At 44.3% G+C, this 16,018-nt stretch overlaps 2 protein-coding genes across 2 annotated transcripts; both read right to left on the minus strand.

The window, feature by feature from the left end:
• Positions 1 to 624: 624 nt before the first annotated feature.
• On the minus strand, positions 625 to 8,081 carry perp (p53 apoptosis effector related to pmp22). The gene is made up of 3 exons (XM_040178796.2): positions 6,711 to 8,081; positions 4,046 to 4,186; positions 625 to 2,294 (listed from the first exon to the last, which is right to left on the minus strand). The coding sequence occupies exons 1-3, from the start codon at positions 6,913 to 6,915 to the stop codon at positions 2,083 to 2,085; spliced, it is 558 nt and encodes a 185-aa protein (XP_040034730.1). The 5' UTR covers positions 6,916 to 8,081; the 3' UTR covers positions 625 to 2,082.
• A 1,556-nt stretch (positions 8,082 to 9,637) lies between these two features.
• Positions 9,638 to 14,452, minus strand: LOC120820714 (transmembrane protein 26). Its single transcript, XM_040178795.2, has 6 exons — positions 14,228 to 14,452; positions 13,403 to 13,499; positions 13,198 to 13,302; positions 11,894 to 12,090; positions 11,578 to 11,657; positions 9,638 to 11,098 (listed from the first exon to the last, which is right to left on the minus strand). The coding sequence occupies exons 1-6, from the start codon at positions 14,419 to 14,421 to the stop codon at positions 10,803 to 10,805; spliced, it is 969 nt and encodes a 322-aa protein (XP_040034729.1). The 5' UTR covers positions 14,422 to 14,452; the 3' UTR covers positions 9,638 to 10,802.
• Between the last annotated feature and the right edge of the window lie 1,566 nt (positions 14,453 to 16,018).

Here is a 16,018-nt window from a genome sequence, read left to right on the forward strand (position 1 = left end):
TAAACATCCTCACAGTCTGTTGCCTACTTTCTCTTAGTGTCGGTGCTCCACTGCCTCACACTTCTTTTCTCACCCTCATGTCATTTTCCCCTCCCCGCCTGTCGAGCGCGTCTTCTCTCGCCGAGCTCTTTCACAGAGAAGCTGGAGCTGTCAAGACGTGCTGAGCAAAGGTCCCACGCGGGCCCGGCCCCAGGGTGTGTCTCTCTGGGTGTGTGTGTGTGTGTCGTATGCTTCATGACTCATATCTGGGCGTTGTTCTCCTATAAACCCGTGTTTGTGTTGACAACACGACGAGAGTTTGAGTTACAACATTGGTCGTTTGCATTCCGGTCGCAACGGAATGTTCTTACCGGCCCGACTGACAAAGGCCACAAGCAACTGAAACACGTGTATCTGGATCAGTTTCAGAAAGTTAATCGTCATGTTTATATACACTAGGTATTTACATTGCTTCTTGAGACATATGATCATCTTCTTTGACTACTAAAGTAGAGCTAAGAATGAAAACATTTAGAATTCTAAAAATATATGTGCTTTATCCTTTTCCTCTCTCTCGTTTTATCTTTCCAAATATGAACATTATAACACCACTGCAGAGTGAAAGAAGTCAGAAACTGCAACCGCTTCAAAAAAGAAACTTTTTATTGCGTAAAAATACAGACTACCAAAAATAATCAATTCATACTACAGCAGAAGAACAGCTGGGTGATTTCCAGAAGTGGGTGAATGTTAACACATTTTTTTTTTAGTACACAATATATCCATTCAATGACAAATGTCAGAAAAAAAGCTGGCGTTTAGAGATCCATGCCCGTATGTAAAAGCGTGTTTTATTTTTTGAAAATTAATTCAATTTGGTTTGTCGTTTATGCAGGGACAGATGATGAGTTGGGTTATGGACCTTGACTATCGCGCCAAGATCAATCATCACGTCTCTTTTTACACTCAAAAGTCAAAAGATCTCTCACATAACTAACTATATAACTCTGTCTGGCTTGGACGCTTTGGTCCTGGCACAGAAAGAAATGTAACTGTTGTGACTGGGATTAAACATGAGTCAGTTTTGATGAGACATTCAAAAATGCACCAGCAAAGAAGCTAAGGCACCGGGTTCTCACACACGCATGCACGCACACGCATGCACGCACGCACGCACACGCATGCACGCACGCACAGCGTGTCAGGGGATTGAACACTTCCAGTGAGTCACCAAACCATCAGCAAAACCTACGAGAAAACCTGTTCAGTCTTTGAATGCACTCTCCCTTATGAGGCAACGAGAAATGGGAAAGCAGATCCAGATATTGAAAATCATATTTTGACACGTTTTCTAAATTTGCGCGAGAGATTAATTATCCATATTAATGAAAATGTATTTGAATTTGGTTCCAGTTTAGAGTGACGGAGATAGAGCAACCACAGCCGAGTTATTAGCAGGGCTCAGAAGCGAAACAAAGACAGCAAAGCAAACTCCCACAGCTAAACTTCTTCAGTAATAAGTAAGAATATAAAACTCAGCATTAGAATACATCCAGCTTCTAACTCTGAACCTCTGCTTACTTCTTACCGTAAGCACGGCCACAAACAGAATAAAAGGAACACTGATGAACTGTTAAAAAATAAATCATAACACACGGGACAAAATCAAACTATGATTAATATTCCTTTTTCCATCCTATGCAAGTTTTAGTCTGAACGTTTCTACCAAGGTAGTTCTAAAATAAAGACTATGCTTAGTGTACTAAAATACATTCCCTTATGTTAAGTGCACTTGGGTGATATTGCATTGAGAATTACTTGTAAAAAAAGTACAGATAAAAGATGTCGCACTTAAATGCTGAATGGGAAAAGAATGTTGTTTTTTCTACGATGAAGACATAATCTAAAATAGAACTTTGTATATTAAAGCAGTTGTGACATCCAGTGGTCGACCCGCTCCCGCCCCGCCTTGCTTCGGACTCAAGGGGCTTTCCACCGCCGAACCAAATCAAACTGAACCGAACCGAGCCGTCACGGTTCTAAGGTGAAATGTGTAGAAGTGTGTAGAAGGGGGAGTGGAGGGGGGGGCTGCAGGTGTGGCGTTTAAGCCGAGGAATAGAGGTATTTGGTCTTGGCCAGGCCGCTCAGCTCATCCTCGTAGCGGGGCAGGCAGCAGAAGAGGACGGCGCAGCCGATGCAGAGGATGGTGGCCCCCCAGCCGAAGCCGTAGGCCCAGGTGTAGTAGTAGTGGCCCTCGAAGAGCTCCTCGTTGAATTTGACGGGGTAGATGATGAGGGCGATGATCTGGAGCACCACTGCGATGTGAAGGAAAGGGAGAAAAATCAGCCGCTAGAGTAGACGCTGAGAGCAAGTCGTGGAAAAGGCATTAACAGGAGCGTGTAAGAGTGACATCAAGGTGACATTGAAGTGAGTCAGCAATAGCTGATGCTCGCCTCGAACGCACGAACCGGTCAGTCTTGAGAAACGCGGGGGAGACAGGACAGGCAGGGAATCAGGTGTGCTACTTTTATCTCAACACATTGTTCATTGGAAACTTTAATGCGACGCATAATGACGAACTTCATCTGCTTTTTTGCATCCGCGAGATCGTACTAAAAAATAAATAAATGACATACCCCTCTTTTACTTCCTGGAAAATATATTTTTGTGTATTGAAATGCAACTCACCAGCTTTTATAAACCATCACTCCATATATATAATGCTAAACTATATTGATTTTTTCTATGTGGTGAATGTAACGGTGGTTTGAAATGTGGCTTCATTTAAATTTGGATGAATGGTGGATAAGCAGCTTGGGGCCGTTTTGTATTATAGCACCTTAATAAGCACAAATTGACGAAATTGGATGAAATCAATACGTGCAGTGCAATAATCTTGGATGATTGACCTGATCCAATAATTGCTGTCCCTATTGAGGGATAATGTTTATTTCTAATACAAGTACTCTCTCGTCTATCTTTTCTTCTCCAGGGATTGAGTTAAGAGGCCTGTGGGGGCAAAGTGACAACCTTGGTTGAACTTGCTGCGGTACATTAAGAACTGACGTCACGGCTCCTGTGAATTATGACTGTTTCACTGAAAAGCAGTTTGCATCATTGTGTTTATGTCTGGCTCCGTCAGTCACACTAACAGGTGTTCCAGCTGTTCCCCCGGTCACACCCACACTTGGCCCTTCCCTCCTTCTGTGGCTTACTCACTTTGTTTCCTCCACTCCCTCTGCGTCTTACTCTCCTTTTTCTACGTCAAAGATTCACACGGAAGCGAGTTCCGCTCTCTTTCCTTGGGATCGAGGTTTGGTTTCACTCCTTATTCATTCTAGAGAAAGCTTAAAGCGGACTCATCAAGCTTCCGCTTTCCCGCCTCTGTTCTGACACGTTCTCTTAATCTTCATCTCTCGGCCTCGCCTTCAAGTCTCAGGTTCCCCCTCAGTCCGTCCCGGATTTATATTTTGATTTCAAGGTTTGGGTTCAGAAATTCACAAAATTATAAGCAAAAATAATCGCAATCGATTCTTACTTCACACTTGAATGGTATCAAAGCTCATTCTGTTTTTTGATACAATTACACATGTAACAGGCATTACATTTTAAGTAGAGAAAGTTTAAAAATGCTTGTCAACTGATTCTTCAGGCTGTAATACAGCCATTAGCCTGAGGCTGCTCGTCCAAATGCATGAATAAACATGCAGGCATCAACACGTGGATATCAGCTCCAGTGGGACCGGAGGCCCCTCGCTGGTCATCAATTTCACTCCATCTTCTGTAAGCGTTGATCTTTGTGTAGTAAGGGCGGCTTTTCTCGACCAAAGAAGCTCCAAGTGAACTAAAACGTATAGGATTTTGTAGATGAAACGTTTCGTGGATTCAAATCACCAGATCTGTGAAACTGAGTTTGTCCACAAAGAATCACTCAAAAGCACCGTTTCAGATCGCTCGACAGAGACGCGCTCATGAATTTCCCCCGAAAAAGAAATGGAAGGAGACGCTTAAGCGGTCACGCTCGCGGGAAACGTGTAATGTTTGCGTGCGTGGGTGAGGCTCTTACCGACGATGATGCACAGAACTCCGATGAGGGGCATGAGAGTCAAGTTGAGCGAGCAGCACAGCCCCACACAGGAGATGATGAAGGCGACGATGAGGATGAGGAGGCCGATGATCATCAGAGCGGCCACGGCCTGGGCCCAAGCTGAGGCAGCAACACAAAACACGTGAACTAGTCAGTTACACGTCGGTAAACGGAACAGAGGAACGTGTCTCCACAGGTTTTACGAGTTGAAATACAGTATGCAACAAGTATGACGTCACGAATAGCTCAACAGTTTAATATGTAATCCAGACATTGTGTTTTTTTTTAATGCAACAAAATCACATCCCGAGCCCGCTGCGTGCGTTCCCCCAACATCCAGTTACACCCAACGCGCTGTTACTGGATCGGCCAACACCCTGAATTATTCACAGCTGCATGAGGCCGGGTCACTCCCGACCTGCCTCGGCATGAGGCCTTTCTCTCACGGTGCACGAAGACACACGGGGCAGACGGGTTTGACTGGTTGCACGTCTCCTCGATGTAGTAAAGTAAGTAAGTAGAAGCTGCCGAGAGCGGTCGTGCGATTCCAAATTTTTCTTGTGATTCTGCGCGTTAGGAATCTGCAAAATACAATACGCGTGTCATCGGACCGGAGTAAACTCCAGCAAAGCCACGGGCAGAAACCCCTCTCGATCTGTCAGATTGTCCATCGACACGCTCTTCGGAGACTTCGTCGCGAGCAGTTTCATGTAGGAACTGTGGTCGAGAGAAGATATTTTCCTAAATTGAACTGCTCACACATGGCATTCCATCCATGTCTTATCAAGAACAGCATTCATTCATTCATCTTTAGAATGAAATACAGAGAGCGTTTCTTTCCCTACATTCTCTAGCCAAAACTATTCCAAAGAAATGATAAAAAACATGTTAGATTGTGTGGAAATCGAATTGAGAGGCTGTAAACGGCTCAAACATACAGACTGGGATGCCTGTTGTCAACTAACCGATGTGTTTGATTGCATTTAATTAAACCCCCTATAAAGATAGAACGTTCCGGTAAAGCTTTAGAACATGCATTGCTTTTGTGTGTTGGTTGGTCGGTATAAACAGTCACAGCGCCGTCCCCCTCATTAAAGTAATTATATACTGAATGTATTTTTTCCATTGCAGGCTCACGCAAACACATTTTCTCCTGTAGTTCACGGGAAAGTTTAATCTCCTGCCAAAATACGTGGAGCGTGTTTGGACGAATGCTGCCAATCACGTCGAGCGCGCGGCCATGTCGGTCTCCTCAGCGTTCAAAACGTAACGGCAGACGTTGTTTAACCACTTTTTAGTGACAACTAAAGACACCCGAGCGGAGACGCCAAGCGAGACCAGAGAAGGAATGAAGAAGCGCGGAAATAATAATCGATGGGCCCGGTGGAGGTTTTCTAACCCACGGGGTCCGATAGGAGCAACAGCGAGGTCTTGTTGTGGTTCAGTGTGTGGGTGGAATAACACAAACACAACCCGAGGAGGGGGAGAGAACACGCTGTGTGTGCTCGGTTCACAGTTAATCTTCAACACACTTCCGCACTGTGTGTGTGTGTGTGTGGCAGTAATTTCATGAGTCTTTTGTTTGACCGCTGAGCAAAATGTCATTAACACTTTGTCTATAAATATCCACATTTGTGTTAACACGTCTGACTAAACAAACCTCTGGAATTCTTCTCCTCCCCCCCGGCTCCTTCAAGAGAACAGGTCAAAGACTATTTCAGATAGTCTGAATCTGCCGAAGGCCGATTGTTGTGCGTTTTCAAAGCTTGGTTTGGTGTGTGTTTGGTCCCCAGCCAAACAAAACAGACTACTGTTTCTTTAAAATAAAGTTATTCCCACTTGTGCTCTTGACATGACTCCCTAACAATGTAGTATTCTCAGTGGTACTATTAGAAGTAGCTGTTGTAGTACAAATAGGACCGTGATCGTGTGCTTTTGGTGTCTGCGAGTTAGTAGCAGGAGAAGAGCTCTACTTTATCGCTTCTTAGAAACAATGGTTTCATAAATTAAAGCCCGGAGGCGGCGGCAGAAAGACTTCCTGGATTCTGTTGGTTCTGGTTGGGAATGTGCTGCCACGGTTTCATGAAACGGTCCTCCAGCTTCCCTACTGAAGGCTCACTCCACCGCATGAGGACAGTGAACCTCCTTCTTATGGGCTTCTTTAAAAAAAAAGGTTCCCTGGAGTTTTCAATCTGGGATCAATCGATGTAGAGACCTTGGGACACATTAATACACTTTAAAAAAGAGATATGTCAAACAAAACGCCTGCTAGAGATAAAAAAAACAGCCCAGTGGATCGCAGTTAAGACCAAAGTTCAGACTGACTTGTTAAGAGGCCTCATGGAGGCCTGGTGGCACCCAGAGGTCCTACAAGTTACAAGGAGTAAACGTTGAATGCAGCACCCCAGCGACACACACACGTACACAACACACACACACACGCACACACACACACACCCACACACACGCACACGCACACACACACACACACACACACACACACACACACACACACACACACACACACACACACACACACACACAACCACATCAAGTCACGGCCTGATCCCCCCCTTTTCCTCCCATTCGTTGCTCGGGAGGAACCGGATCGTGCGTAACGCAGCACAGACGGCGGGACACTTACGGAACTCCATGAGCGACCTGCAGTCCCAGCTGTCGTTCCTGCCCCGGCACTCTTCCCACATGCTGCTGTAGTGGGACGTGCCCTCCTCGTCCTCGACCCATCCCGACGTGGCGGCGATGGCGATAATGTCGAAAATAATGGCGAAGAGCAGCAGCAGGGGCACGATCCACCTGCAGCGAGGGTACGCGATTCCGCAGCGAAACATGACCGACGATCGTGGGTGCGCGACGGCGGGTTTGGAGCGCGGTAGGACGGGGCCGGGAGGGGTTGCGCGCGCGGTGAGCTCGCTCCGGTTATATAGTGGCACCGTGCGTCTTGGGCGCGATGCAGGGCGTCTGTGGAAAGAGGTGTGGTTCGGAGACCGGAATCGAAAAAAGGATAAGAAGCCCCACCCGAGTGTGTCATGCAACCTGTTCGGGGAGCCGAATGAGGCCCGGCCCCGTTCACGGTGTCGTATTACACACACACAAAGAAAACACACACACACACACACAACTCCAACCGTGGAGGCGCCTGTTTTTCCTGTTTTCTGACCACAGGCAACAATTGGTTGGAAGAATGGTACATTTGTTTTTTCGTTGTTGTTGTTGTTGTTGTCTCGGATGGGGGATTAGAAGAAGCCGTGGAGCTGAGAGAGAAGCGGGACAAGAGGAAGGGGAAAGCGGGGGAGAAGATGCGGTACATCAGTGGACCACGAGGTGGCGGGCCAGCGCACCCCAACAGGGAGCTTGCGGAGGACAATTGTCCCGTTGTCTTTTTACCATAGCCAGTCCAGGGCTTGACATTAACCTTTTTACTGCTCACTCAGCAATTTCACGAGCCACACTTTTGTTGTTGGGAAATTAAGTTACATTTTATTACAGTTGACTACGGTTTGCTACAATTTACTTGAACTAGATTTACAATCGGGTCCCTATTCGCTCATCAGTTTTTCTCCCCGTCTGTGCTTTTGTTTTGTTGTTTTTTTGTCAGCCTAGAGTTTCCAACCCTGTGTTCCGCCCCTGGTCCCGTCCCTCTCTCAATAGCTCAGCTGTGGCTCATTCCGGGGATCACCAGTGACGGGCATAAAGGTCGTCGTCGGTCCGTCCCAGTACCCAGGCTGGTTCCCCGGTGCCGTTGAATGTCGCCGTCAGAAGTAGCGAACCAGTTTGCATGTTTTTGTTTTTTGTCCTGCAGTATCAGACCCACGGAGTACACGTGACTCGTTTTATTCGGACTCTGGTTATGGTGTCGGGCCTCGGGTTTCCACACCAGACCCTGCTTGATCCGCCCCGGACTGCAAGACGTCGGTGGAGTTTCCCTCCCGAGGAGCGCTTTCTGTTCCCCTTTTGTTTGTTTGTTCGCTTCCCAGGTTGTATGGGAAATAAAATCATTTGGCTACAAATAGAACTGCTGTGCGTGTGCATTTGGGTCCACCAACTACACCCCCTAACACAATCCTTTCATATCACACCCAAAATCAAGACTACATAAAATGGATATGTAGTCGCCACATCTTCAGCTCTTATAAGTGTGCAAAGCTCCTTTTGTATGAAAACATATGCAGCTGATAAAGACAAAGACAGATGAAGATTAGCTCATTGCATATAACTGCTGCAGCGGTGTGAAGCTCTGCCGACTTCATGAGGACCACGGACCTAAACGCAAGACTTTGTTGTCTTAGTCCGTTTATCCACACTGCTTTTGACACGGCCGACGGAAATCTGTACTGTAATACATTATTTTCTTGGCTGGATCATAAACCAGTCGTTCTCAACTGGACCTCCACTTTTTGTCGAACAGTCTTTTCTTTTTCTTTGTCTCCTCTTTACTTCTGGTTTCATCACCAGGGGGCGGTTTTTCAAAAGTAATCTGATTGGATCACGGCTATCGGATTGGATCAAATCTTGAAAATGGGTATTTCAAAAGAAAAGTATTCAGAAATTGGATTGGATCACGTAATCTAATGTTGTTGATCCAGATCAAACCTTGAGTTTGGGTTTTTCTAAACTTTTTGGTAGGATTGGGGGGAGGGACTTTGCACTTGGTCGCGATGCTGTGTAGCACAATGCAAGCAAGTATTATGTTGCATGCTTTCTGTGGTTCCACTCTCAAGTAATTAAGGCATGCAGAGACTTGTTGCAAAACAAGTTGAACGTTGATGCTGTGTCTCCCCTTTCGGTTTACAAACCCCCACTCATTCTCATGACGTGCTTGTATGTGCACATGGGCGCAGTCGATTTCTCCAATAGTATTGGGCATATTCCCCAAAAGAAAAAGCTCCTGCTTGGCCTGGATGATCTGGTCATCCTTCGGAAATGAAACAAATTCATTAATCAGGCTGGCCGATGCAGCTGACACACTTTTCAGAACATCACAAACAGTTGATTTTTCCACACCCATGTAGTCACCTAGAACTTGGTAGAAAGTCCCACACGCATAGAAGCGCAGAGCAATGAGGACCTGTTCCTCCACAGACAGACCGTGACTCCTTTGGGTTCTGCGTTGGAGGTTGGGCCTGAGAAGGTCCACAATTTACTGAATATCAGCTCTTCCGAAGCGAAACCGAGCATACAGCTCCTCATTGGTACAATTTTTTTTGCGTTTGTAGTTGAACTGTTTTGACTAAGTTCTATAACATCTTTTGATACATAAAAATGTTTCATTGGGCAATACAATGGGAAGAATGGATTCACATCTTGGTATTGAGAGTAACTACAGTGTGCTGAACTCTGAAACACTGAAAACCTGCTCACATCATTTATTCTTTGAGAGAGGAGGTTAAATATTTAGTGTTTATTTCTGGTTGAATAAATAAATTCAACTAGGAAAAATGACAAGATGTGCCACAGAATACCTAATCCTAGTAGATGTACTACTGTAAATGTAATACTCCAAGAGCATATTTTTTAAATAATGTGAAATAAACGTAAGAAAGCGGATACTGGTATGGATTGCTTTTTTATAATAAGGACAAGCACATCAACCTAGAACAATGACTATAACATGCATAACAATACAAACTGCAGTTTCTTGACAGCACCTGCCAAATTGTTGGGTGTAAGGATTTTCTAAATGGTGTAAATACAAATGGGACACCGCTTTGCTGCAACATATCACGTTTCCATCACAACGTCAAAAGACATGTACAATTTGAGGTGTTTACTCTTTACTCCCGGATTTAAGGAATTGTCTTCCAGAATCTTTCCTCACAACACGAGAGATCATTTCAAATAAGCGATTTACTTGCATTTGTCAAAACAGCTTCAATGACAAATGAAATGCTAAGAAATGTGTGTAATTCCCTCAAGTAAAGTCTGTAGAAAGTAACATAAAATCCCACAAATACTCAACAATTTGACAGTGGAACAACCCTTAATTGAGATCGGGCCTATGCCTTTATCCACTGTGCTCAACGCAACGCGGTACACCTCACTGTCCAAAATCTGTCCTTACTGAAACAGCAGCATGGCTTCACTTACTGTAGGTGCTGGCACAGGTGGTTCTTTAACATCTGTTGGTGTTATTGTGTTGATAAGGCTAAGAAATGTGCACATCTGATATTTTATTGCCTTGGATCCCCACAGCTGTTGAAAATGGGGTTAACAAGGATAGAGGTTTTGTATGTTGTTGTAAGCTTGTAAAGCTCCTTGAGGTAAGTTTATGATTTGTGCTATTGGGTGATATCTTAAATACATCGGACACAACTTCACATTCTCCTGTTTTGCTCTGTTGAACAATAAGGCGTTTTATACACAACTAAAACCAAGTCGTAGACCAGCATGCTCATGCACACGTACTCACATTTAAGCACTGAAGAGACGGCTGTGTTTTAACTGAGTTGACCGAGGGAAGCTTCGGAAGGACTGTAGGTTTAGATGCTGAGCAGTCGGTAACATATCACCTTGCAGATGTAACAAAAAGGTTGTTCACAATTTCCTACTCAAAACGATGTTAATTATTACATAATAACACCTCGATCCCACAGTTACGTTCCTAGTGAGGTGAAAACCGAAAGCAAGCATTTCCTTCTCCTCCTGCTCCAATTGCGCCAGTCGGATGTAAATGTACAGTTGTGCACTCCGTCGCCGTGATTCCCCCGTGGGGAGATCGTCAAACACTCGGGACGGCGCTGCCCCGGCCGGCTCTACTGCGCGAGTCCAGGCATATAACAACCAGTCTGTACAAGTTCAGCGTGACCACCAGAGAGTTCTTGATGGCGAAGAACAATATCATCTGGTGGAAGACGTCGAAGTAGATCATGAAGAAGAGCCTGACCACCAGGAAAGGCACGTCTTGGATGAACAAGGCCACCAGGATGCTCAAGATGTCCGTGCTGTGCTTAGCCAAGAGGGACACCTCGCTGGGCGCCTCCTTGTCATCAGTGTCTGGCTGGATGGAGTTCCCCCCTTTTAAAAAAAACAGGGAGACAGAGAAATAAACAGGACTTCAGAGTCTCAATATGTTTGTACACAATACTTTTCCCTTTCCTTGAAGAAACTTTAGCACAATGTACTCGTTGCGTTCCCGGCGAACACGCATCGGTCTGTCAACACTTTGTACCTCACGTACTGTACATGTAATGGTTTTGAGGCCACACACAATGTGCACATGGAGAGGTATGTACAAACAAGCCGCACTGAGGTAGAAGCGCAGACTGAATGTCGCGGAAACTGAAGAGGGTAAATTGTGCCAGTGTCATGCATGTGCATTCACGGGAGGGTTGTGGGAGTTTCCCACAAAGAGATGGGAGTGGATGCGTAAAGTGCGTCTAATTATGTATTCCGTGGTATGTACAGAAACCGCCCGTGCCTGATAAAAGCGGCACAGCGGTCCATGCTGTCGCTGCTTAGTAAGCACCGTTATTAAGATACAAACACACACTGACCGGCCAGATGCAGGGGGAACTGCAGCATGCTCCAAGTCCATACAGCTAAGATGATATAGACCAGCTGTTGAGAGTCGTCTCTGGAATAGACACAGAATAGAACAATAGAAGCTCAGAATATACAAAGTCTGTCCCTGTGAGTTTCATTAAATGGCATTGGGAAGCTACTTTTTCTCTACTTAATGCATTGATGTAATGCCATGATTTGGGGACACATATTATGTTAAAAGTGGCTTAAAAGTGTTTGGGTTCCCCAGCTTTGTGTCGATGGTTTAAACACGACAGACTCGTGTGCAAAGCATGATTAGCGACTCACTTGACATCTGACAGCGTCTCACTGGTGAACTCGAGGATATCTGCTGCAGTGCCAACAAACATGATGAGAAGCTGCGAGAGTTCATCACGCGTGACTCCGCCCCCCTTCGGGAGGAGCCACTTCCCCACGATGACGAGGATGAGCACGCTCTGATGAAGAGCCAGGATCCAGTCGTAGGGACAGCGGGTAATTGACACCTGGTTCAACAGGAGAGGAGAGATGGAGTTATGTCCTCTTCAGAACCTTAATAGTTTAAATGCTTAAAACATAAAATGTCCCCTCAGAATTTCCCTTTAATGACTCCATTGCGTTGCACGATGAGGTATTAGATTTTTAAATGGAAACACAATAAGGAGCTGAGGTATTGACTGAAGGCTTTTTGAGGCGTCCCAACGCTTTCCGATCCTCCAGGCTAAAGGGTGGTGGTCTTGCGGTTATTTATTGAAGCCATTTTAACTGCTCCCCTCTTACGGTTACTGACCATGGAAGATTTTCAGGCAGTTTGTTATTATTGGCAGGAAGCCTCTGCACTGTCGTTTTAATCACTAACTAATCTGTTTAATATTAAATGCTGGCTTATTGTTAAATCACAAGAGAACTAAAATCCTTCTCTTAAATCGTAATCCAAATATGTCTGATGTTCACTTGATCTTTTAGTTTTAAAACATTAGTGTATTGAAAAAGCTAGTTTGCAAATCCAAGCAAAAGAGAATCCTGGCTTGTATTTATATGGAGATCGCTTTTTTATCCCACTAGTGGAGTATTTCTGAATGGTTTGCCTGTGGGACTGAATCAGGCTTTTATCTCTTTTGCATTTCATTCAAACTGGCAATATGCAAATCCGGCCGAGTCCCCACTCGAGTGTAACTCGAGCATCAAGGAACTCGTAGTACCTCTGTGCTGCTTGTCATCACGTTGAGGACTCAGATCACACAAACACAGGATTATGGTCACTAAAAAGGGGATTTGCAGTAAAACATGAAGATACAGTAAGGAAAGAAAAAAAGTAAACATTTGTATTTACAGAAGTCTGCAGGCAAAATGCATGACCTAAAAGCAATAGTCATTGTACCAACTTCACTCAGGTTATAGGCTCTTTACATATGCTTAAAACTAAACAGGAAAACGTAAATACATTGCGAAAAAACTGAAATCAAGTGACTATAACAAAGGGATAGTTAATTAGAACAACAAACAGCATTCTTAAAGAAGATTGGACAGCTTTCCAGGTTGAGGCAAACCTGGAAACATTATGTAGGAGCTCTTGGTTAGTTTCACTGTACATACGGGTCTATACAACTTACCTTTTGTTGGGATGTGAGGTTTCCCACGGTCTCGTTGTAAGGGATCTTTGGCAACTGATACTGCCACGTGCCAAGCTTTTTGCACTGAAAACCATTGACATTTCCCTGTAGAAAATGTTTAAAAGTGTAGTTACGCCAACCGAAAACTGGCATTAGATTACATGTTTAGGAAACAGAACTGTTTTCCGTGTCTGCCGTGGAGTACCTGGGGGATGCTGTCTCTGTGCTCCTGGCGGTCGAGCTCCAGGATCCAAATGGAGGGAATAACACTGATGAGAAATAGAAAGATAGCAGGAGAAAACCTGCAGGACAACCCCGAGGTCCTTATTAACACAAATTCATAAAGACGCACAGGAAAACTAATGCAAATCAAATGTATAAATAAGTCACACACCAGGAATTTCTAAAATCTTAATGCCTGGTAATGAATTGGGCTGAAGCAACGGGTCAATAAGACAACGGACTAACTATTTAACCATTTTCCAAGCAAAAAAATATGAAGATGTTCTGCTTTTGTCTGTCTTATATAAAGTGAAATACAATATTTGGAGGTTGCAGACTGTTGACTTGGAAGATGTGCTCGTAGGCTTTTCTATTTTCACATATAGTCCATAATCCAATGAATTAATAACACAACAATCATTAGCTGCAGCCCTACAATTGGTATTCTATTGTAACTTTACTATATATCAAGTTACTTCCACAGTAATCTCTGTTACTAGAAAAACTTGACAGTTAATCAGACAACAAAACCCATGTTTTGAACATGTCTGAACACTGGAAGAAGGCTGATAAGGGATGTCAAGGGGGGCCACCACATCCTCACTGTCCCAACCAGGACCAGTGAAACATTAGTAGCAGGAGGACAAGCAGGATGCAGAGTATAAGGGATGATAACGGGGAACATCACATAAGCCCAAACATATGCATGCTATGTCTAGATATTCCTACAACACGTTCCAAGTTTGCACCGTTAGCATAAAATCAATATCATAAAAAAAAACACTTAACAGCATGCACCTCGTCGTACCATTTATAATCTTGTCCCTTGCGGCACTTCAGCGTTATTATCATTTCAACGAGAAGCGGCAGAAAGAGAAGAGTAAGGAGCAAGTAGAAGTCGTCCCACTTCACGATTGTCACTCTGAAGATGCCCAACAGAGAGACGAAGATGAACAGCAGGCGAGTTGTGATCGCACTAATAAACTTGAATATGCACAACATGCTGACGGTTTGAGGTAAGTGATCCCTGGAAAAATGAAGATCCCAGAAAGCCGGCGGTTGCTGCTGCTGCTGCTTTAATAGAGAGGATGGGGGATGTGGTTGGATGTAGTGGGTTGGATGTAGTTTTTTTGAACAAAGTTTAAGTCACGCCCAGAAAAGAAAGACCATTGCAGTTTTATCTGACAGGAGACGACAGAGAGCCTTCTTGAAGCGAGGGCCCACAGAGATCCTTCTAAATGATTCCATGAGTTATGAATGACATTGGTACGACAATTAAATATGAGAATGAGGAGAGGGCGGCTTCACGTCGTCTGTTCATTCATCAGAATAAATAACATAGAGGGCACTTCCTCTGCTGTTCATTAAATACTTACCGAAATAAATGTTTTCTTTAAATTGAACATGCATTAACTGTTTAAAGTATACTGCTAATATAAATACAAACAAAACACTTGGTTTTAAACTACATCATCATCTATGAACAATATATTAACTGTTAACAGTTTACAGTATACTTACAGTGTTTCCCCTCTGTGAGAAGCGGAAGCATATATATTAGTTCATTGGAGGGTGTTTGATTTGAGATCCTTATGCTCCTTGTGCAGGAACCAAAGATGCATAACATACATTGAAAAGCACTTATGTTGGATTGACGCTCCTTGTTTGTCTCGATTTATTGACGTGATGATTGCTGTGGTCACCTCAGTAGGACAATAGAAACACTAAAAAGTACCTGCTGAGTTGACCACAGAAATCCGAGTGCCTGTTGAGTTGACCGCAGTTGATTGCAGCAGGTGCAACACAGAAAGGCCGTATTAGGCACGAGAGTGTGACAGAATGTATTATTTGTATATTTAGTTAACCCTTTGCTGCGTAAAATAAAAACCCAACAAAAAGAATCAAACAAACTCCTGTCATTCGCTTAAGGAAATGAGGTCGCTGTGTCTGCAGCTGGATTGTGGTTTAATGACGAACAACACTGAAGGAACGTGCGCTCTGTCTCCGCTGGTGGGAGTGTAACCGTTAGACACAACCTTGTTTTAACTATACAGTAATTTTTCAATATTTGTATCTGCATGCTTTTACTTTCATTTTTCTTATTCATTTCTATCATTTGTTTTGATTATCTGTGTGTTGCAGTGGTTGATGTCGTATTGGTGATGAGGTTTTATTTGTTGCTGTCCTTATGGTTTATCGCACAATGGCCAACAGGTGCGTCCCGATATTGGCGGCAGGTGTGCGGCTCCGCCCCTGAAAGCGCCGGCTGTGGTACAGAGGCAGGCGACCGTTGCAGCGGAACGGAGTGGAGATGGACTTAAAAATTCAGCGGGTTGAGGACATTCCTGCAATGACAGCCTTTTACAAACACCAATACAAGCTGAGGATGAGGAGAGAACACAAGTGTTCACACTTATTGTTCAACACGCTTCCAGAGTGTGTGTGTGTGTGTGTGTGTGTGTCAGTAATTTCATGCGTCTTTGGTGTGACCTCTGAGGAAAATATCATTACCACATTTATACACACAAACAGTCACCCGATACCCCCCCCACACTTCTTTTTCAAAAGAATAGGTCAAAATAGGGCTTGGCGGTATGGC

The sequence above is a fragment of the Gasterosteus aculeatus genome, chromosome 6 (genome assembly GCF_964276395.1).
Source record: "Gasterosteus aculeatus chromosome 6, fGasAcu3.hap1.1, whole genome shotgun sequence".
NCBI lineage: Eukaryota > Metazoa > Chordata > Actinopteri > Perciformes > Gasterosteidae > Gasterosteus > Gasterosteus aculeatus.